The sequence below is a fragment of the Toxotes jaculatrix genome, chromosome 13, assembly GCF_017976425.1.
Source record: "Toxotes jaculatrix isolate fToxJac2 chromosome 13, fToxJac2.pri, whole genome shotgun sequence".
Taxonomy (NCBI): Eukaryota; Metazoa; Chordata; class Actinopteri; family Toxotidae; genus Toxotes; species Toxotes jaculatrix.
This window is the reverse complement of record NC_054406.1, coordinates 13,720,589-13,742,157: the sequence shown is the minus strand read 5'-3', so window position 1 is coordinate 13,742,157 and position 21,569 is coordinate 13,720,589. Positions and strand designations below refer to the sequence as shown.

The 21,569-nt window shown below is 42.1% G+C and overlaps 1 protein-coding gene across 2 annotated transcripts; it reads right to left on the bottom strand.

Moving 5' to 3' along the window:
• Nucleotides 1–51: 51 nt before the first annotated feature.
• tbc1d5 (TBC1 domain family, member 5) lies at nt 52–20,887 on the bottom strand. 2 transcript variants are annotated; one of them, XM_041053157.1, is made up of 23 exons: nt 20,775–20,887; nt 15,912–15,963; nt 15,385–15,503; nt 14,517–14,574; nt 14,236–14,344; nt 13,926–14,015; nt 13,518–13,592; nt 12,568–12,635; nt 12,374–12,476; nt 11,810–11,898; nt 11,588–11,638; nt 11,366–11,435; nt 10,304–10,476; nt 10,070–10,212; nt 9,108–9,214; nt 7,138–7,223; nt 4,983–5,305; nt 4,689–4,751; nt 3,020–3,228; nt 2,664–2,763; nt 2,189–2,268; nt 1,810–2,067; nt 52–1,361 (listed from the first exon to the last, which is right to left on the bottom strand). In XM_041053157.1, the coding sequence occupies exons 3-23, from the start codon at nt 15,482–15,484 to the stop codon at nt 1,053–1,055; spliced, it is 2,664 nt and encodes an 887-aa protein (XP_040909091.1). In that variant the 5' UTR covers nt 15,485–15,503; nt 15,912–15,963; nt 20,775–20,887; the 3' UTR covers nt 52–1,052. The 2 variants fall into 2 exon arrangements, with proteins under 2 accessions (XP_040909091.1, XP_040909092.1); XM_041053158.1 differs by lacking the exon at nt 4,689–4,751.
• Nucleotides 20,888–21,569: the final 682 nt, after the last annotated feature.

The window sequence follows — 21,569 nt, the reverse complement described above, 5'->3', positions numbered from 1 at the left end:
TGTCTTAAAAGCAAGCAAAGCATTCCCAAAACAAACGCGTTAACTTCAGTGAGTAGCAAGAGCAATGTAGTTTTATTGGTCTAGAGTTAATTATGCTGAATGGGCAGCTAGAGGGACATTCTTTGCGTGTGCTGCTTTAAATGGTTTCCACAGGACACGAGAGCAACTCAGTTGTAATGTGAGAAATGAGAAGAGTCAATTACCACATTAAAATGTCCACATTTGAATCAATTTTAAAAACAAAAAGGGAAAAAAACAGACTTATTCCATAATTTAATAATTTTTATCCAGGAAACTAAAGGTCTAAGGGTTAAAAATATTGTCTTAAAATTTAAAAAAAAGCTAACAAAAAGAATAAGATCACAGAGTCAGGTTTTGTTTGGTTGAGAGAAGATTAATGGTCAGAGGCACTGGTTCAGGAGGGGGAGAAAGCTGCCCTCGACAACTGACAGGAGGACGTCATCTGTCTTTCCTTTTCAGTATCAGAGAAGAGAGCTTCCTCTGTAAGGACACAGACAGACAAACATAACACAGGCGGGGGTATGGCCAGATCTCCACATTCAGAAGAAACAGAGTATCACTCTCTCAATCATTACAGCAGGCTCAGGGGGAGAGAGTCCTTCCCTGAAAGTAAACTGCTTGCAGTTTGAGGTCCACCTTTTCAGAGGAATCATGTAGTGACAGGGTAAGCAGTTCAATGGCGCCCTCTCTCTGTAGAACAGAACAGAACAATTAGATGAGTGACAGGACACAACGTGATGAGGGGACGGGCATTAGGCAGATGAGATAGCATACAGCATCAGCTCAGACAGGACTGAAGTGGCACAGATGACAGTTAAAGAGACAGAGTATAAGGTATTTTGACTCAAAGAGTCACAGTCCACATGTGCAATTCGTAGCTGACAGCAGCTCCAGTGGTGCACCACCAAAAACTGCAAATTCCCCCCTCTGATCCAAAGTCAGTTTTCTGTTACCACACCCACAGAATGGGATATGATGCAGGTAGAGGAGGAGGAGGAGGAGGAGGAGGAGGAGGAGGGTGACTTGCTCGTTCACAGGTCGTTCGGGTTGACAATGGTGAAGTCAGAGTCCTTGCTGTGGGTGGAGCCCTCGTCTGGGCTGGAGGAGCCTGAGGTGGTGCCGGCCATTAGTGGGTCATGGAAGGTCCCAGGTGCGCCCTCAGGTTCCATTCGCACCAGGCCGCGTCCTCGCCTGATGGGAGGGGTATGGTCAGCTGCGGCCCTTCCTCCCCCTCCTCCTCCTCCTCCCCCTCCTCCCTCAGCGGCCTGCAGGTCTCCATCCTGGGATACAAGGATGTAGTCGTCCCAGTTTTTACCCTCTGAGCCGAGGGAAGACGCCACCTGCATGCGATATTAAAATAGATAAAAGTTGTGAGCATGAACCAGGGCTGTATAATCACTGTCTGCTGCTTGTTTGGCCCTAAAGCTCAATGTAATAAAATGCAACAAAACTCTGACTCCAGGGAACATGTGACTGAGTATTTTCATTATGCCGCTGCTGCATTATGAAGCATGATTCTGGGTTTGATCCATCTCTAATGGGACAGATTTAGTGTCACATGGTCTAATCCTGAAAAGAACAACATTCTGGTACAAACACTGGATAATTTTTTTGCACACAGGTTACAATTTGTTGGCATGAAAATGATCAAATTTAAAAGGTACTGAAACCTGTAACTGAAAACTAAACTTGTCTGAACTGAGTGTTAACCTGTAGTTAATACCAATAAAGTTAAAACAAGACCAGGCCCCTTCATTTGGTAGCCTAGAAAAGGACTGATTGATAAACCTGTTGCTCAGGCGGAGTCATCGCCTGCTCCTCCTCTTCCCTCTCGTCCGTGCTCACGCTCCCGTCCAGCTCGGAGTCCCGGCTCCGCCTGCTCTCTCCTTTCTGTTGGTGGTCACTGTGGTGATAGTTGGCGCTCAGAGCGGTTTCAGCGGCTGCTGTGGAGGTGTAGTGGTCGTCTGCGATGGTGATCTCCTCGTTCTCCTCAGCCTCTAGCTGGCTTTGGTTGAAGCGCAGTGCCCCCTTCAGGATGTCTTTGATCTGACAGGATCAACAGCATCAGACAATCGGAAAAGGGGCACACGTAACGAGAGCATGATTACAAAGGCAAACCAGAAACATTAATGCTCAGTGTACAAACTCAGACATAGATGACACTCACCTGTTTCAGTCCAGCCAGAGAGACCAGGACCTCATCCTCTTTCTCCAGGTGTTCTTGGAGAATCACTTCCTGAATTTTACCTGTGGATATATAATAAATGAGCAATGTAGTCAGCCACACAATTATCCATTTGTTTCAAATTGAAAATCCTCTACATCGACTGAATACATCATCCGAACAACTTGGAGTCTGTGAACTACATCTGTTTTTTGAGTATTTGCAATCTATGATCGAAATTCAAAAATTCCCACAAAATCTTGTGTTAAAAGCAGGTGCCTTTATTCGTAACTCCCATGACATTATGACATGAATTTACAGTAAAATTTAAGCCATCCATCCAACCCACTCAATGTTTCCACACAAATCTAAATATATTTATTTAAATAAAATGTTGGATTGACCTTTTTCAGACACTGACACAGATTCATATCAATTGTACTGGCTACTGCTTTAGACCATACACTGCTGAACTCACAGATGTGTGTGTTCATCATCTTGGCACAGTATTTGCTCATGGCCTCCAGATCGTTGATCTGGCCCTGCAGGAAAGATACCTGGGCCTCAAGGTCCTCCTCCTGTTGATAAGAAAAACACACACACACACACACACACACACACACACACACAGAACAGGTTAGAGGTAGAAAATAAAAGACAAGAAACCCACAGAGCAGGGATTAGGGATGCATCTGTGAGGGAAGATGAGAATGTCTGACAGAGAGCAAGTAAGAGAGAGAGACACAAAAACATGTGGACAGTCTCACACACGGGACCAAAAAAAAAAAAAAAAAGGAAAGGTTCCTGGAACAGACAGCAGCTCGAACAACTCACTGTCTCCTTCTTGCCCATGGTTTTGCTGTGGGAGCGAGAGCGAGTGATGTTGAAGAAAGACTCCTTCTTGGTGGCGGAGAGAGGTGGGGAAGAAGTGCTGACGTCACTGCCTCTGGAAGGGGGAAGGGGCGGGGAGGCGGTGGACTGACCCCGCCCACCAGAGAGACTTTCTGTGCTGGGAGAGGAGCTGACTGTCCTGGAGCTTTGCCCTGAGAGGAGGACAAGAGGCAAGGGAGAGAGTAATAACCCAATAAGAATGTGAACAACTTACAAGCAAAAATATAAATCTGTTATATAAAAACCCTTTCAGCTTTTACAACAGGATTTTACTGCATGAGTATGGGCGCTCATGAGTGTGTCTGATAAAATAAATTGAACTCAAGGTCCACCTACTACCTCTCTCAGTCCTTCCCTGATGAAACCCTGCAGTTGAGAACTTCGAAAAGTTAGTAAGTGGATCTTGACTTCTGTTACAATATACCGTTTGCCAAGGTTAAAAGAGGTGGAACAATGCAACAAATGTCAATGTACCAAAATAAATATTGAGATTTTATGAATTTAAGAATTTTTTAAAATTATTTTAACATCTAATATCTGAATTAAGCAGTAGAAGGGTCTGACAAGAATGTGAACCCTGGAGTGAGTCACTGGAATAATATATAGACTTTTTTGTTAATTATAAAAACAAAAAGTTGGTTTAAACTAATTAAATTTGCATTTAGATGATGCATTAATCCACTCAAAGTAAAAATAAATAAATAATTTAAATAATTAAATTTGCCAATAAATAATTCTTGTGCCCTTATTCTGCCTCTAAATGATGAATTAATGAATTTGTAAATGGAATAGCACAATTAGTTTCTGACTTTATTTTTTGTTATTCCATAAAAGTCTGATTATATGTTATATTCCCTCTCACAATTCTTTCGTTTCCTGCTTTTACATTTTCCACTTAACTAATGTAAAGATGTATAAGCAGCATGCGACCTAATCATTAATAAATGGAGTCACACCCACAGAGCAGCAACAGGAGCTCTGATTGGCCATTTTTTATGGAGCAGACTTAGACCAATTAGTGCTCCCGCTGTGGCTTTGTGAATACTGTTCATTAATCCATCATTTAAATGCAAATTTTTAACCTGTCAAGTCAAAACACCCCTTTCCTTTTGTCAATATATGAATTGATTATAATTAAAAAATATAAGTCTATAATTATTCTAGACTCCAAGCACAAGAGGAGGCAGGTGTTTTTCTTGAATTTCTTTGTAAATTCACAGGACACGTGACAGACAACGAGGACGATCTCTACAGCAACTGTGATATCAAAACAAAGCACATGCAAGCTCTTGAGCACATGTTCAAAGCGGTGCTGACAGCAGACATCACAACATGTGAGCATGATGTCCATGATATCAGTTTAATTTCCACTGATGAGGCATGCTGTGATCTCCCTCTGCTGGCCACAGTTTACTATTACATGCTGTGTCCGCTTCCTGTAACATGTGACATACTAACTGTTAATCAAGCAGCAGGAACAGACGACCAAACGGCGGTTGACAAACTCGTGTGTGTGTGTGGACATGCAAGAGCACTGAAACAAGAAGCACAGACCAATGGGTGTGCTCGGGGGTTGGGTAATCACACAAGCGGTTGCCATGGCAGCAGTTACCTTGTGTGTCAGTGTGAGTCTGTGCTGGGAGAGAGACCTGAGACACTCCACCTGAAACTACATCTAACAGATAGGAAAGTCAAAGCTGATGCTGCCACAACCATACAAACAAATGATGATTTTTTTTTTTTTAGATATTCTGATCATCTGTACTGATGTGAATGTGAGCATGCAGCTAATTCACCAGCTACACAACTGCCAACAAAAATGAGCAAATTAGTCGCTGCTAAGTTGGAAGCTGTCCTGAAACAAACTGGGACCATGTTTCCTTCCTGTGCGTGTCCCGTCACTCACCTTTGCTGAGGTGGACAGGCATGCTCTCGGACTTGAGCAGGCGATAGTGCTGATTCTGGGCGTGGCTCTGGGTCTGCACCGGAGCGTGTCCTGACGGGGGCTCAGCCAGTGGGTGAGACAGGGCGGGCGCAGGGGCCAAAGCAGGGGGAGTGGATGAGGAGGATGAGGAGGAGGAAGAGGAGGAGTGTACCTCGCTGTTGATTGGCGAGATGCCGCTGGACCCGCCTGACATGGCTGGAGCGATGAGCTTCCTGCCGAAGCTCAGCAGGCTGCTGGAGACCTTGTTGATGTTGAGGGGGACTGCTTTTGTACTGGAACTAGAACTAGAAGAAACAAATTTAAGTTGAAATGGATGAGGAAAACAAAAAACCTACAGAGAGAACAATAATGGTGGTTTTACATGTTATGGACATTTACACTACTCACAATAAGTTAAGGATATTGTTATTTACATGAGTGCTTTTCCTATTTGGTCTGAATTTTAATGAAGTAAGTAAAAGTTCCCTTTGATATTACAAATAATGAATGAGAAGAAACACCATTTTCATTAGTTTAATATTTATTACCCCAAAAATTTAGACAAGGATAGCCCCAAATAACAAAAATTGACAATGTCAGTAGCTGTGACAATTCTGGAACGATGTGGTGGAGCATTATCATCCATGGACAGAAAGTTGGGGGTGTGCTGGCGGAACTGGGGGATGATGATGGGTTCTATGATGTCTCTGAGGTAAGAACGTGCAGTGACTGAGCCATCTACAATAACCAAATCTGTTTTGCGCTGACTGGTGACGCCTGCCCAGACTGTTGCACCTCCTTCGCCAAAGCGAACCCCGGGGACCATGTTGACCTCGGCGTATCGCTCACCTCGCCTTCTCCAGCAACGCTGACGACCATCATTTCTGTGCAAGGTGACCCGACACTCATCAGTGAACAGGACGGTAGACCACTGCTGCATTGTCCAGGTCACATGGTCTTGTGCCTGCTGCCAACGTTCACGGCGGTGTCTTGATGTCAGTGGAGTCACCTGCAACGGTCGTCTGGCATTCAAGCCAAAGCGGTGGAGTCGGTTGGGAATGGTTTGTCTGGAAACCCCAGTGCCCCTCACATCTCGTAAACGGGCCTGCAGCTGTGTGGCAGTTGCATAAGGATGTCCGAGTGCATAGGTCCTTAGGTACTGGTCATCGTTGAGGTCTGTCACTCGTGGGGCTCCACTCCTGGGTCTGTCACGAACTCTGCCAGTAGTTCTCTGTCTTGATGCAAGTCTGCTGATGATACTTTGAGACACACCAAGTTCATGAAGGTCCCGAAAGGTGCGCTATGGCCAGGTGGCGCTGCTCGTCCGTCAAGTGACGTCGTGTGTTCATGGCTGTTTGAATGATGAACTTGGAATGACTTACTGACAATACCAGCTTTTTATACCCACAGAATGTTGAAACTGATGCCACATTGAAAAGGGTTGTCTTTTAGTATTTTTTGGTATTGGCCCCAATACGTAAGGCACACTGTACACAGTGAGACCATTACATGGAAAACACAAAATGAGGTGTGTCTATCACCCCAACACAATTGCCTCCCTATCCTACAAATCTCTGAAGTTAAACAAACACCGTATGTATGACATCCACTGAGTCTCTCACAATATCCCTAACTTATTGTGAGTAGTGTAACTTCAAATAGTTGTTACGTGGCCACTACCAACCTTTCTCCAAAGGGTGGATTTATTCCCTACCTTCCAGACATTCAGTCCTTTGAACATAAACATAAACAACATGGACACCATTGAAAGGATAATGGAATATGGATTATTTGGTTGCTTTAAAGAACTTGCTGTTTTGTGCTCTTGAGTCCTGGATGTCAGTGTTCTGTTCTTCAAATGTGCTAATGAGAACATGACATGCAACCACCTTACCCTTCAATGTTAACAACTTTTTTTTTTTTATGTCAGAGTGCTAACTGCCCATCTCAAGCAAGTTTCAGATCCCCATAATTTATTATTCACATAGCAAACAAACAAGCTGGAGGCTAGTCAGTGCAAACCCAACGCTGCATGAGAATGGAAGCATTAGAAACAGTGATTTTGACACTTTGGAACATATGGATGGACGGTGAGGAAGCTGATTGTTTAGGAGAGGGAGAGCTGTGTGTGTTTTACCGTGTCTTGTTCATCAGGTCAGCTCCCCTTGTTTTGTAGTAATCCAGGTTCTGCTGAAACTGGTAGTTGACAGGTCGTGGATTGTTCTACAAAATGAGGAACAGAATAAACATTTTTTTTTTCATAAGAGAGTAAACAAGTAAACAGGTCAACCTAGAATCTGTGTCTACGCATGACTACGTGTGCTTTGATGTCTCTGAGTCAGTACTTATGAGCAACAAGCCTCTGTCCCGCCCCAACCCCCCCCCCACCCCTGTTATTAGGGATGATGACCCCTCCGGGTGTAACTGTGATGCAGACGTGGTGCGACGTGGTCGTTCACCTGGGGGAAACCCTGTCATGATGGATCAGCACCTTCCTGGAGTTTCACCCCGGGAAAGAAGTGGACAGGAGTGTGGCGAGTTGTTGTGTTTGGGTTCATGGGTCAGTGAATTTGGAGGAGGAACAGAAGATGGTTTGTACCAGGACAGTGAGGTGTTCGCTAAGGTGAAAGGGCTGATAATGTCGGTCGTGTGTTCGTGTGTTCGTTTAAGTACACACGTCAATGATGAGGATTCACATCCTTCCCTTTATCTCATGTGTGAGGAGAGGTAAGACAATCATCGAGAACAAGGCGTCCAACTGAGTGTGTGTAATTGCAAAAGACAGAGTGAGAGTGAAACAAGTGTGCGACAGGAAAAATATGAAGAGGGCTTCATGTTAAAGGCAAAAAAATACAATCCTCATTTAAGCCTGCTACCTGACCATGTTTTAAAATTCAGAAATAAAACTGGGCTTTCTGCACTTGGCAACTTTGCATATTTTCACATTAACCGATGGGGAAGTTCTCAAGGTACCAGCACCTAGTTGTGTTTAAACGATCTAACATTACAAATAATAATTACATCATTGGCAAAGGAAGCAGCTGCCACAATTAGGCAATGGCACTTTTAGGAACTAAAATGTTTTCATGTTCAGAGTCAGGACAGAGATTTTGCTCTCTAACGCTGCACCGTTGCACCCTTCTCCACTCGGGCCATGCTCATCTTTGTGTGCTGAAAATCTTACCTGTACACAAATGCATATGAAAATTGAATGCAGTTTGCTGGTATAAAGGCTCCAAATCAGTTTGAATTTGACTAAGCAGCATTCTTAAAAATCTTGTTCAGACTATATCTACTATGCTACTTTCTGAGCCAAGTCAACTGGACAACAAACAAGTGACCTTTTTATAGCAGCTGATAAGATACAGTGCCGTACAAGACACAGCTTCTTTACCAAGAGAGTAAATGGGCTTAACTGCCTTTATTCATGTATTCCATAGTGTGTATAGGAGACCTCATCACATGTAAATATTAAACGTGTAAATATCTGTGAAACTTCCTCTTATTAACTACCTCATCAACGACAATGACCGGTTCATTGACTGCACCTGTGCTTCATTTATTTACTGTAAATGCCTTGAAATCATTAACAAGTGTGAGGAAGTGAAACATTTGCTGCCAATTTTAACTTCACTATTCACTTTTTTTTTTTTTAAACACATAAGCACTTTTTCACAGACCAACAGAGCTGCAAGTCTTTTTGGTCTACACTACGTGACTGTTTTTTTTTCGAGGATTTCAAGCCACTGGTTTGTGTTTGGGGAAGTGTTTCACTTCTGCAAATCTTCTCCTACCTCTGCAGAAAATGAGGGAAATCGTACTGTTTAATGCAGTGTCTCAATAAAAGAGGCATGAGCAGGCATAGGGAGTCCGAAGTCAAGCTCCGTATGTACTTTTCTGTGCGACATTTCTCCTTTTCTTTTCTCTGTTTTAACTTGTGACCCCTCAGGCATACTGAAAGTGCTTATAATACCACACCGGGACTTTCAGGTGAAACTGAAGTGTAACACAAGCATTATCACGTAACCATATGACTGTTACTCATGGAACTTAAAATCAACATGTATAAACACTTTTTAAATTAACTGTGATAGTGTGGTGGCCTACTTTGGGATCTCGAAGGAACAGAGCCTTTTGGAGCAGAGCATTGATGTCTCCTATTGGAGGGTAGTGCATTAGCAGGCCCAGGCAGGTCTGGAAGTTACTGGCAATGACTGAAACAGAAAAAATTAACACATGCAGCATTAGTGATGGTGACAGCTGATTAACAATCTTACCACAGAACCCTCTTTCAAATATTTGCACTGTGTCATATTTTGACAAATTTCTGAATTAAGGAGCATCTCCTCATTCATTTAAAAGATTAAATCTGAGACCGCTCTGTGTCTTGCTTGAACATGCAAAATGGACACATGTTGTTAGGATCAAACCTCAGATCTTTCCAGTATGGGGACAGTCCTCCCACTCAAACACTAAGTTCCTTATTCAACTCATGTATAATATTAGCGAATGTGCTCTGACTTCCTGAAACAGAACTACATGTGCTCGCATGCAAACGAAAAAACAAAAAGCATCTGTCTTCATCCAGGAGACAAGCAAGTGAGTCACAAGTAATTTCTCTAAGTGTTCCTTTCAGCCCTTGCATCTTCATCTACCTTCAGCGTATCCTTCAGAAAAGCACCTCTCTGATAAACAGCTCCCTCTTTGTTCAGAGGACACTTGGTTACAACAGCATTATGATTCTGCAGATAAACAATATCAGTCTTTAGTGTTCAATCTTGGCAACTTGGAATTTGCGTCTTGGTTTAAAGCAGCAGGGATTTCAGTGTCCTATAAAAAGACACTTGAGCAGGGATGGTGTTCGCCCACAAAAACTGAAACCCATATCCTGCCTGTATGTATGGCAACAAAGATATACTACCAAATTCTATTTAAAGCAATATGACTCCATCTGATTAAATGAGGTGGAGGAAATCACATTCTTCCAGTTAAGTGTTTCTTATGAAATTACATGCTAGAAAGACAACACATGGCGTTATTGGATTATTTCAGTAATAAATGGAGCGTACGAGCATCTCGGATGTAGAGCAGCATGGCCACAAAGATGTAGTCCACCAGGTCCAGAGTGATGCTGTCAGCAAACAGGGCGTCCCAAACCACCAGCAGGTCCTGGAGCGGAAACTCACGACCAAACAGCAGACGTACCCACCGGCTGAGGGATGCGAAGACAGACAGGGTAACTGTTTTTCAGCATATGTCAAGGAAAGTATCAGGCACACTGAGCTAAAGGTGTAAATACTAACATGCCGTAGATTTGCGGGGCGATCTCCAGCCGGTTGAGGTGCATGTGCAGTTCCACATCGTGCTTCTTCACCAGCTGGTCCTGGATGCGGTTGACTTTGGTCACTATGGCAACAGATGGCCCTGAGTCCTGGGGCCGCGCGAAGGGGATGCTGGTCAGCATCTCTTCCTTACCCTTGAGAAGCAGATCATTATGCGATTAGCATATCGTTATATAAACAGGGATTTGCAGCATCTGTGGCCATTTCATAAAAATTCACCACATGAAAAGGAGAAATAGTGATAAACCTAGAGTTTATTGTCTGAGTTTGAACAAAATTTTATGCAGATTTTTGCTGTTTAGATATTGGAACATCCCAAAGTTATAAATCTTTAGGTTTTTGTGAAATCAAATCCCATTTCAATCCCATTTTTTAATACTACTTATCGTTAGCATTTTTTCTGCAATAGCCATTCAATGTATTTAGATTCAATAATTACCTCTCTATGTAACAGCTTTAATCGTGAGTGGCAGAGGATGCTATCCCCATGCTGAATTCAAATTGAATACGTACACACGAGGGATTCGCAGGAAACGATGCAAGCACATTATCCAGCACAACTTTATTATCTTATTAATAACAGCCTCACTGTTTACTGTTTGCTGCTAATGCAAACCCAGCATTTACTGCTATTAGTTCAAATGAATGAAATCCGATTAGAAACACCAGGTGGCTTTTATTGTGAAGCAGTCACAGGAAACACAATGAATTTGTCACAAAACAAGATAATGGTAATTTTCTTTTTCTTTCATAGCCGATAAGTTTTAAATATTGCAGGGAGCAACAGAACGAGAAGCTGAAGTCTCTGTTAGTGTTTTGTTGTGGTACCAAGCTCCACTTGCCTTTACTACGGTAACCGCAGATGTTGTCATATCAACTAGGAGTGAAATCCTAAGATATTAATAAGCTTACATCATGTCTTACATGTCATGTCTTTATGACAGCACAGTCGATCCAGTGTTGCAATGCACAAACAGTTATTGCAATTACAATGTCAGAAGCAGATCTTCAGATCAAACTGACCTTCCTCACTTCCCTCTCAAAGCTGGAGAACCACGGCTCTGCTGTCTCCATTAGCTGTGAGAACATGGCACTACAAACAGAAGTGAATGAGTGAGTGTGTGAAAACAAAGTGAGGCGGAAACAGACGTGAACCAATTCCAATTATTTGAAAAGTAATGGAATTTCTCAGTCTGGGCAAATTATTCTTATCAACTATTCGTCCATTATTAAGACAGTACTCACTAGGCATCATGCTCAAGGTACACTGGGTTCAACAGACACTTCATCTCCTCACTGTAGAGAAAAAAAACACAGACCCCTTAGATCGATCTTTCCCCAAATAAATCATCAGAACTATTGTGGCTTCTGACTAAAGCACAAAGTAACAAAAGCTCAGACGTGTCTGAGAGTGTTCACAGCAATGAAAGGGTGAAAGTTTCAGTTTCACAGCTGTGAGGAACTGACCTGGGGCTGGCCGTCTCGCTTGCATGCTGGAAGGCTTGATGGTCACAGTGCAGCACAAACACTATGGGAGCCAGCAACTCGTGCATCCCCTGCAGACACACAGGAAGAGACAGAGGTAGAGGGAGTGCAGGACGTAAGAGGGCAAGGGGGAGAGAGAAAATGTGGTTCATTTGTGGTCAGTCCTTCTTTAATAGTGATGCACGAGGTTTCTAATCCGTGATGACAGGTTTAATTTAGATATTGTTAGCCACTGCCCGGCCATATGTCACTTCCAGTTTGCAAAAAAGATGCTGTACTAGCCGTCTATTCATTTGCTGGCACCTGTTACAGATACTGATAATGATTAGGTTACAAAGGCGTTTTGTTCCTTTGTCTGAGCTCAATGGCTACTGAGAAGCCCGCACACGCACGCACATACACACGCACACACACACATACATACATGACATGCATAGACTATTAAGACCCAGAGGTATTAAGGGATCCATTTTCAAAAATACAAACTTTCACCTTTAAGTTCTGTGAATGAGTTGTTGGGACAATGTGTCAGATGCATGTGCATACCTGTTTGTACAGTAACTGTTCATTTTCTCTGGCATAACAGAAGAGAATGTCTGTCAACTTGGTCCTCACATCCTCATCCTGGAAGTAACGGATCTCAGGAAACCTTAAGGGTAAAAAAAAAGAAAGAAAGCTGGTGTTTATGTCAAGCTGGGAGCAGAAAACAAATAAACACACAGAAAGATAATGATACTGACGTTCTCAGCACATCCTGTTTGACCATCCCCTTCAGCTCTTTATCCTGGAAGAACTTGTTCCACAGGCTCTGGACAGGACAGGAAAATATAAGACAGAGTCAGAAACCGAGCAACTGTGCTGTTCAGAGGCATTTGAATCTTGGTGGTTGTGTGAAGGAATTCCTTTTAAACCCATATAAATATTCATTAGTTACTGGAAACTTTATTCTCCATGTATACTGAATTGTTTGCTTATGTGAGGAGAAGTCTGGCATTTTGCATGCTGCTTTAAAGTTGACCTGCTGTATACTGACTAAAAGACTTTTTAAGTTACACCAGCAATTAACTGGAGCTAACAGACTGTAAGTGTACCAACTGAAAAAAGTATTTAGTTAGTACCAAATGGTTTAGTTCTTCCCAGGAAAATCCCTGTTACCGTCTACATTAAGTGGAGTTCCTGTTATGTCTCATTGTCTCTGTGGCTATAAATTGGGCATTCTGAGTTTTTGGTCATTTTTAAGGATTTTATTTATCACCTAAACCAACATCAATTCAAAGGCTTTATAATTACTTCTAAAATCTGTATAAAATCTGTTAATGAATTAACAATGATGAATCACTAAAACAGCCTATAATTATTGTAATTATAGAGGGAGTGTTAATACACTCAGTATTCAGTGGCCCCTTCCCTACTTCCTACCACACTACCTGCCTTCATTTTGATCTAAATCACACAGAAAGTATAAAGTTTCGTGACTGCATTTTGCTCAATTGTGACTTTATCATGGTGACAAAGTCTGTCCACAGAGAGACAAACATATAAACACCTGCCGAACTGCCTCTGTGGTTGGTCGCACCACAGAAGGTGTCTCCAGAAGCACCTTTTTTCCAGCCTAACACTGTCACAGCTGATAAACAACAGAGACAAGACAGAAAGACAGATACTGAACAGCACACACACACGCTCTTACCCCCTCATCCTGGGACAGCGGGTTGTTAACCACCAGGTCCTGCTGGCCTGCAGCCTTGCGAGGGTTAGTGATGTGCTGAGACAAAAAACAGAAAGCACTGCTGTTAATTACAGCACGGATTAATGATCACAGTTAAGTTGTCAAAGGCCTGCATTGTCTAAAAATGCATGACCATACTGTGCCCTGAGCGTCCTTAAATGCATTACCATATAGGGACTTCTATTTAGTTTACACTGTCTGTGGTAGCTGAAACACTGCTTAGTGATTTAGTTTCTCAACAATAATCAATACAATTAATAATTCAATACAAGCATTTTTGCAATTCTGCAAACTGCTGCAGAAACACAAAAAGCTAGTGCAAGTTTTCTCATCATGCTAAGGGAAATGGCCACAGAGTGGCGCTCTCACCGTCTCTTTGATCTTCTCATACTGGGCTCGGAGCTCCTTGGTCTTGTTGATCCACTGCCCCTTGTCTTCTGGAAGAACCTCCAGGTACAACTGCAGGCACACAGTGCACAGGTTACTTCATGCTACCTCAACAAGAACGTCCCAACCCTCAGAAGTCATTGACACCTTCAAAGGTAAATTCTGTGCCGCTGCTTCCACCCAAAAAAAAAAAAAAAAGGTCTGCACGCTGCCAGAACTGCTGCCTTTTCTGAGGCAATGAAATTGGCAAAGCCCCTTTAATCAGACTCGATAGGACTTGCTTGGCAGTTACCTTCCAGCATACGCTCCGAAAGCGGCTGCTCCTCAGTCGACCGTTGATGCCTGCCTGCCGGATCCTGGCCAGGTAATTACTGTTGAGGAACAAGTCGTCCCATTCTTTCCTGCGCAGGGGAGGGGAGGCAGAGGACGTGGAGATTTATGAGCTTCTGAAGCCAAATTGGGCACGGTATTCCATCTAATGTGTCATCCAGCAGTAAAACGGGGAGGCTGGAGCAGTGAGTGGGGCCAAGAGTTTATGGTACACAGAAGCGAGAAAATACTGGAAACACTCACCTGTATGAGAGGAAGGTTGACTGAGACTCTGAGTAACTGCTGCTGTCAAGAGATCCTCCTGTTAACCCAGGCACAGATACAACCACAAGGGGGTGATGTAAACAAACAGTGCTAAAGAGTGAAACTAGACATTAATAATTTTTAAAGCTTGTGAGCACAGGACCATAAACAAAAAACATAACCTTTGACAACTGCCATAATAAGAACTGGTCGGTTTACTGCTTCCTAATGACCCATCAGTTATTTCTGGGGCTTCTTTTCCAAGTCGTGCAGGAAACCAGAGAAAGGCCCAGAAGCAGGGAAAGCCATGGCAGAAAGTACTTCTCTTTGTCTTTATTGGCGGTAATAAGTCTAATTTGGCCTGCAGGTGAACACGCATTCAAGTCGGAGAGCTGTCTATCAACATTAGTTACAGGAGTAGATCATTCCACAGGGACACTCAGCATGAATATTCATCAGTTCCACAACAAGCCAGCCCCCTGCATTCTCTCTCTCTCTCTCTCTCTCTCTCACTTGTAAACATAAAAACACCTCAGCCCGGGGGCGTCGCCAGCCACGTCTGTGACTCACACTTCACAGTCAGCTCCAAAAATGATTTTTTATTATCTCTTCATATCTCGTACTTCAACTTAATGTGACTCATCTATGCCTCGTCTACTGGTACGAGTCTCTGTTAGGGCCCTTGTCTCTCTAAAATGTACACAAAAACACAACAAGGACCCGATGAAGAACCGTTCCATTACAGAGGAGGCACTAGTATGTTATGGCATGAATCTAAGTCCTCAAACATCCAATTGAAGGCCTTGTTTTTGTCACAGGTTGTATGAAAAAGTTTAATCCTGAGGAAAGGCAATGACAGTTGACATACTGCTGCGGTTCTTGTTGAAATTGTGTAGAGGGTCGAACCCCGTCTCCTGCTGCTCGTCCGTCTGGAGAGGGTGGCGAGTCTCGAAATTGGGATGCTGCATGACCGCTGCCCAGCCAGAACTGGAGAATGAGTATAAAGCAGTATTAAATCACAGGTTAGTACAACAAAGCAGATAACAGATGATCAAGAAACTACCAACTAACTAAAAAACAAACTTTGTGTATCTCATCTTTTGTTATGCAGGACGTCTGAACTCCGAAAAGTCTCATCCCGAAAGACGCAATGATAAAGCACAATAGGTTTTCTCTAAACTGACTCTACTGATAAAGAGACTGACCTTTGATCAGAGATTTTGCTGACAAGTATCTGTTTAAATCTTCTCAAGCAAGAGGGCTGATCGCTAGCTGACCCCGATCTCGAACCTCTCCAAGAAGAGGTGCGGTTACAAAGCTGCTGTTGGAATCAGTACAGCGCCCCTACAACAAACTAACAATTAATCACCCTTGAAGTTTTATATAAGCACTTACTGTTACAGCCTTGTGATTCTCCACAGCCAAGACTCAAGAGAAAAGGACGATTCTGAAAGAAGAAGGAACAACAATGAAAGGAAACATCTCCAGCAGAAGGGGAACTACAGTGCAAGGCTCTAAAAGGGTCACACAATAATTTCACGTCATTAAGTTAGCTGGGAAAAAGCTTACAGTAGCTGAAAAACCCATCTTATGTACTAACATTACAACTTTTTAGTGACCTCACATGCCTTAAACACTATGTAGCTGGAGAATCACGGAAGGAAGTAGATAGTAAATCCACCATTTGAATTTTTCAACACAGCAACAAGCGTTAGACCAGGCTAAGTAATGAATTAATGCTTTTCAAAGAACACTTTCAAACTCTCTTATTTTTTTTTCCTTTACAGTGTGACGATCAAACAGAAAGCTACAGTTTACTCACCTTTTGCATTTAACAGAACTTCACGGCATAAAATAAACCACTGACACTGATTACAGTCAGTGAAGAATGATTTAAATTAACAAGAAGCACTTGAGCTGCCTGATGCCCACCATGCTCACTGTGATATATTAAACATAAGCAGTAATGCTAATAAGGTCATTAAGTAGGCAAATTAATGCATTAATTAAATATTCTGATGCCAACACACTTGTCACATAACACATAAACAGTGCAGTGTATTAGAAATTATTAACATTTTCCAGAATATTAGTTGTTCCTTATAAAATTCAAGCATATATTGCATGATGCTCACATGTACTTAGTGATTAAACAACTAACGGACCAACTGAAGAACAGATAATTTGTCTAGCAAATTTTTGAAATAAAATGAACCTTTGACTGTTGGTTATGTAACTATTTTAACTACTTCCTGACATTTTATAGACCAAATTATTAACTGATTATAGAGCTGGAACGTTCAGTCAATTAATCTTTTTTTATCAGAAAATTAATCTTACCACTCTAAATATTCTCTGGTTTTAGCTGCTCTAATTTGATGATTGGCTACCTTTATATCACCGTAAAATGAATATTTCTGGGTTTTGGACTGTTTGTCAGTACATGTGGCAATTTATAATGATTTGAAGTCAAATTGTCCAACTGACCAGCAGTAAATCATGCAGCATCATGCAGAAATCAATACTGTATTATTCTGAGGGTCTTCATTATAGGTGAAAAATGATGTGCTAACCACAAGTACCAATGTTTAAAATGCACATAACAAATTCTTACAAGTAAAATATAATTAAAGTCCTCACCAGGTAAACCCTGAGCCAGCTTCTCCCTGTCAACAATCCCAGTTCTGAGAGAAGTTTAACTTTCTTTGTGAGACATCACAATCTAGGTTAACCAATTCTGCCTCCGTTCTTTATCCGGGCTTGGAATTGTTCCCACGTTTATGAATATGGTTAGCCTAATACACAGGCCCACAGAACAGCACGCTTCCACGGAGCATTATGGAGTTTTTTGTCGCTTATTAATTGTGGAAATAACACAACAAAGGCATCTCTTAAACCTATTAACCATGTGAATGGAACACTGCTCGATAAATCAGCTGCACATGCCATCAAAATAGAAATTATTTTATATGCATAATGTATGTGCCTGTTTTCTTAGGAAACATCTGTTCTCCTCAAAGACTAATGCTCTCCTTAACTCAGCGCAGTTTTCCTCCTTTCCCCTCATAAAAATGACATTATACCATTAAATAATCGTAACTAATCCACCACTATAGGGAAAAACAGCGGCATGCTGTGAATAGGTATCTCCAATAATAGCCTGTTTTTTTTTTTTAAGTTTTACTTTAAAAGTGTGGCATGAAAGATTTAAAGTCTCTTGAGCAACCACAAATATAACAGTAGTCACCTCACACAGAATATTAATTCATATTAACACTATCCGTCTAAAATTTGCACAGTGTCAAAAGATATTTTGAGACACATTTTTCCCTAAAGGCCTGCGAACACATCCAGCGCTTTGTCCCTTCTTTCCAAAAATAAAAAGTCATTCTAAACTTTGTGAAGAGGCCTTCACAGATCACTCCCTGTGCTTTGAGGAGGTATGTCTTGTGTGTGTAAGTCTTTGTGGGTGAGTGAGTGAGTGAAAGATGTAGGGTAGAAGACTCGAGGCCTTGCCGTGTTAGCGCAATCTTGCCTGAAGCGAGTCTTCTCTTAGCCTTCTGCTGCCTTCATTACTTCTTCCCAGAGTGGAAAGTGAAATGACACCCTAACTTTACTACATAATAATCAAGGCAAATTAGCTTCTGCATAATTTACTCCACAGCACCTGGAGACACCTCAATAATTCAAAACACGAATCTTTCATGGAATAATCAAATCAATACATAATGAAATGCATAAATAAATCAACAGACAAATAACACTGCGTCCATCTGTTCTGAGGTAGAAGATCTGTTCCAGGGATTTACAGCAACCAGCCCATGAAGTAAAATCCAAACTGTAGCCATTACATTGTCTAGTTACATACATTAACACCTCTCAACCATTTTCTTTTCAAAGTTATCGCCTCGAGCATGATTTCAAAGGAGCACTGTCAATGTTTTGTGAAAAGCACTCTGAAAGCATACCAATGACAAGTCAGACAGCCTCGCACAAGCCTCTTCCCTCAATAATCCTTATTAATGTGCGCTACATAATACTTCACCTTTACTCAAAAGCACACTCAATCTGAAAGGGATCTCTGGATTTGAGACTAAAACCTTCCTACACTTCTTTGTGTTTCCAGACCCAGACAGCATCACATTCTTTAGTGTCGTGAAAGTATTTCAGAGCCGCACTTCATTTGGAAGCTGCCAAGCTTTCAAGGTATAATTCACTGCAACTCTACAAAACGTAGAGTAGGTTTTGGTCATGTATCTGCTGGACAATCACATGCTAAAGATACCAGTTTCATGTTGAGGTGTCACAAAAAAAACAAAACGAAAAGCTTCAGCCTGCTCCAAGCTCATTGGCCTAAAGGCACAAAGGCTAAACTATTTGGAAACAAAACCCAGATTAGTCAATTGTATTAAATGTTTGGCTGAAGTGCCAATTCAATTTCCATTTAAAAACATCTGACTGAATTACAACTGCAGCTTCTCTCAAATTAACCCTGTTTTCAGCTCTGGCAAATGCTTTCCATCATTTCTCAAACAAGTCCAGACTTCTAAGAATCTACAAATGACATCAGTCATTAACTGAACCAGTCCACCAGTCTTCATTTCAGCTTAACCAGTGCTAGAGCTGTCTGTTGTAAATTAGACTCAGAAAAAGAAACAGTACAAGAACTTTTCAGAGGATGAATATTCAAAAAGGATCCAACAAACGGCGATGAGAGGAGCTGTCACTGGCAGCTACAGTCACAGCGGCAGATTGCGGTTTAGTCAAAGTGAAACACCCCAGCTAAACAAACTCACATGCCTCTACTTCAGCACACAGTGAGAGCCCAGGAGCCTTCACAGTCACATGCTCCGCAAGAGGCTGAGAACATGCTTGGGACCTTAACCTTGGCCAAATACCGTGAACTTGCTGGGTGTTGACTGATTCGACTAGCAAATACACGACAAGAGATGAAGTTTCTACCTTGTTTCAATTTTTAAAAAAGGGGGGGGAGGGGATCATTCTGGTGGAACTGCTCACAACTCACTGACTTATGAAACTAGTTTCGACTAGAAGCATGTAGTAGCTTTGTTTCAAAAGGTCACAAGCCAGAAAGGTTGGGAAGTAAAGGGGAGACCTGCATTTTATGAGAACAAGGAAGAAACATTTCAACATCCAGGAATACTCTGTGGTTTCCTGAAACAGACACTGAAGTTCTGCAAGTAAAACAACTTTTCCCTATCAATCAGACTTTATTTGTATAGCACTTTTCATACAAATACACTGTAGTGCAAAGTGCTTTAAACTGCCCCCCGCCATGATAGTCCCACATACTGACAAACCATCAATAATCACAGTTTAAAAGAAAAATAAGGGTTTCAATAAAAACAGGAACGGAGGAACAAGTATTAACCTACGACCTAATTCCTCTCATTATAACCCTGATATATGCAGTAAATGTAAACATGTCCCTTTCTAGACTTTAAGGGTCAACAACAAGTCCGCTGGACTACTCTCTAGTCAGCCCAAAGACAGTCAGACTGTACTCTCCTAGCACACATTTCTCCTGTGAACTAGTTCTTGGCAGTGTGGAGAGGCGTGTGAAAACGCATTTAATCCTTGCAGGCAGGCAGTGTTGGCTGTTACCAACCCTCTGCACTGCCCCAAACCCATCACTAAATCTGTCAGGCTGGGTGGCCCAGCCCGAGGAGAGGGGTTTAAGCCACAATGCACAAGCAAACCACTGTAGAAGCCATATTTCTTTTTTTAAAATCTTCTGTTTTGGCTTTATAATTCACATCCAGCATTGACAATACAGTGTAACCATAACTTGATATAAAATGCACACAGTGTACGACCGTGATGTACCGCGAAAGGTGTCAGGCAGAAGGATTATCGATGCAAGCAGGGCAAAACGCCAAACAACAGCTAAGCTAGCTCGTAGCCTGTGTCGGCTAGCGATGGAAAGCGAAGGCTAAACTGGCTACATAAACTTACAGTGACATGTCGCCGGTGTCTATGATGACTTGAATACGACTTGAGATGTCAGGAAGCGGCTAAGCTAATGTGACGTTAGCCTGGCTATTAGCAAGCTGTAACCGAGCCGACGCACGGGCCTGTCGTTACTTCCGACACAGACACAGCTGCTGTTAAAACCATCAGACAACGTGTAAACACACACACACACACACATGCACACGGGCATAGTATGACACAAGTGTGACTGGTGGCACAGAGTAAGCTGTTAGCAGTTATGGGCTCTCGGTGTGGTTCAGATACCTGTTCAGCTCACGCAGGACTCCTCATTCTGCTGTGTCGGACTCTCTGCTGATTTGTAAACACTAGCTGGTCAGGCGGATGTGCTGAAGACCAGCTGACTGATCATGTGACCGGGAAGCTGAGGCCGATGGTTGCTACTGTCTGCCTGCAGGTGGGTACCCCTCAGTGTAGTTTGAATCCAGGTTAGTTTTAGCTTAGTCAGCCTTTTTATGGCAGTGGTGCTACTGTGCTTCGATACAAGTTTGAAGTATTTTACTGAAGTATTTCCGTTTTATGCCTCTGCTTCACATTTCAGAGTGAAGTGTACTTTTACGCATACTTGGCACAAGTTAATTACTTTGCAGATTAAGATTCTTTTTTCAAAACATAAAATATTTTAAAAATAACATGTATATACAGTAATAAATATTAGCTACATCTCAACCACCTTCAGTGTTGTTTACATGCATCACTAATATCCTCTAATATAATAGAATATATACAATAATGTAACTGTGCCATACAAAGTTACTTTTTTAAAAATTCATATTACCACTGTGATGGAGTATTTTCACATTGAATTGTTGGTGCCAGAAAACCCCTGTCATTAATGACACTGGTGGCCATTAAGTGAACTGCAGTCAGGCTCCTGTTGCCCACACGTTTGGGCTCTGTAGGTATAACAGATAACAGATCAGAACTACTGTATTTTCAAGTAACGTTAGATATCCACAGCATTATATACCACAAACTGGACTCACATCTTTACCCTGATTGTCGCATTTGAATTCCATTGTAAGCATGATGCATGCACCC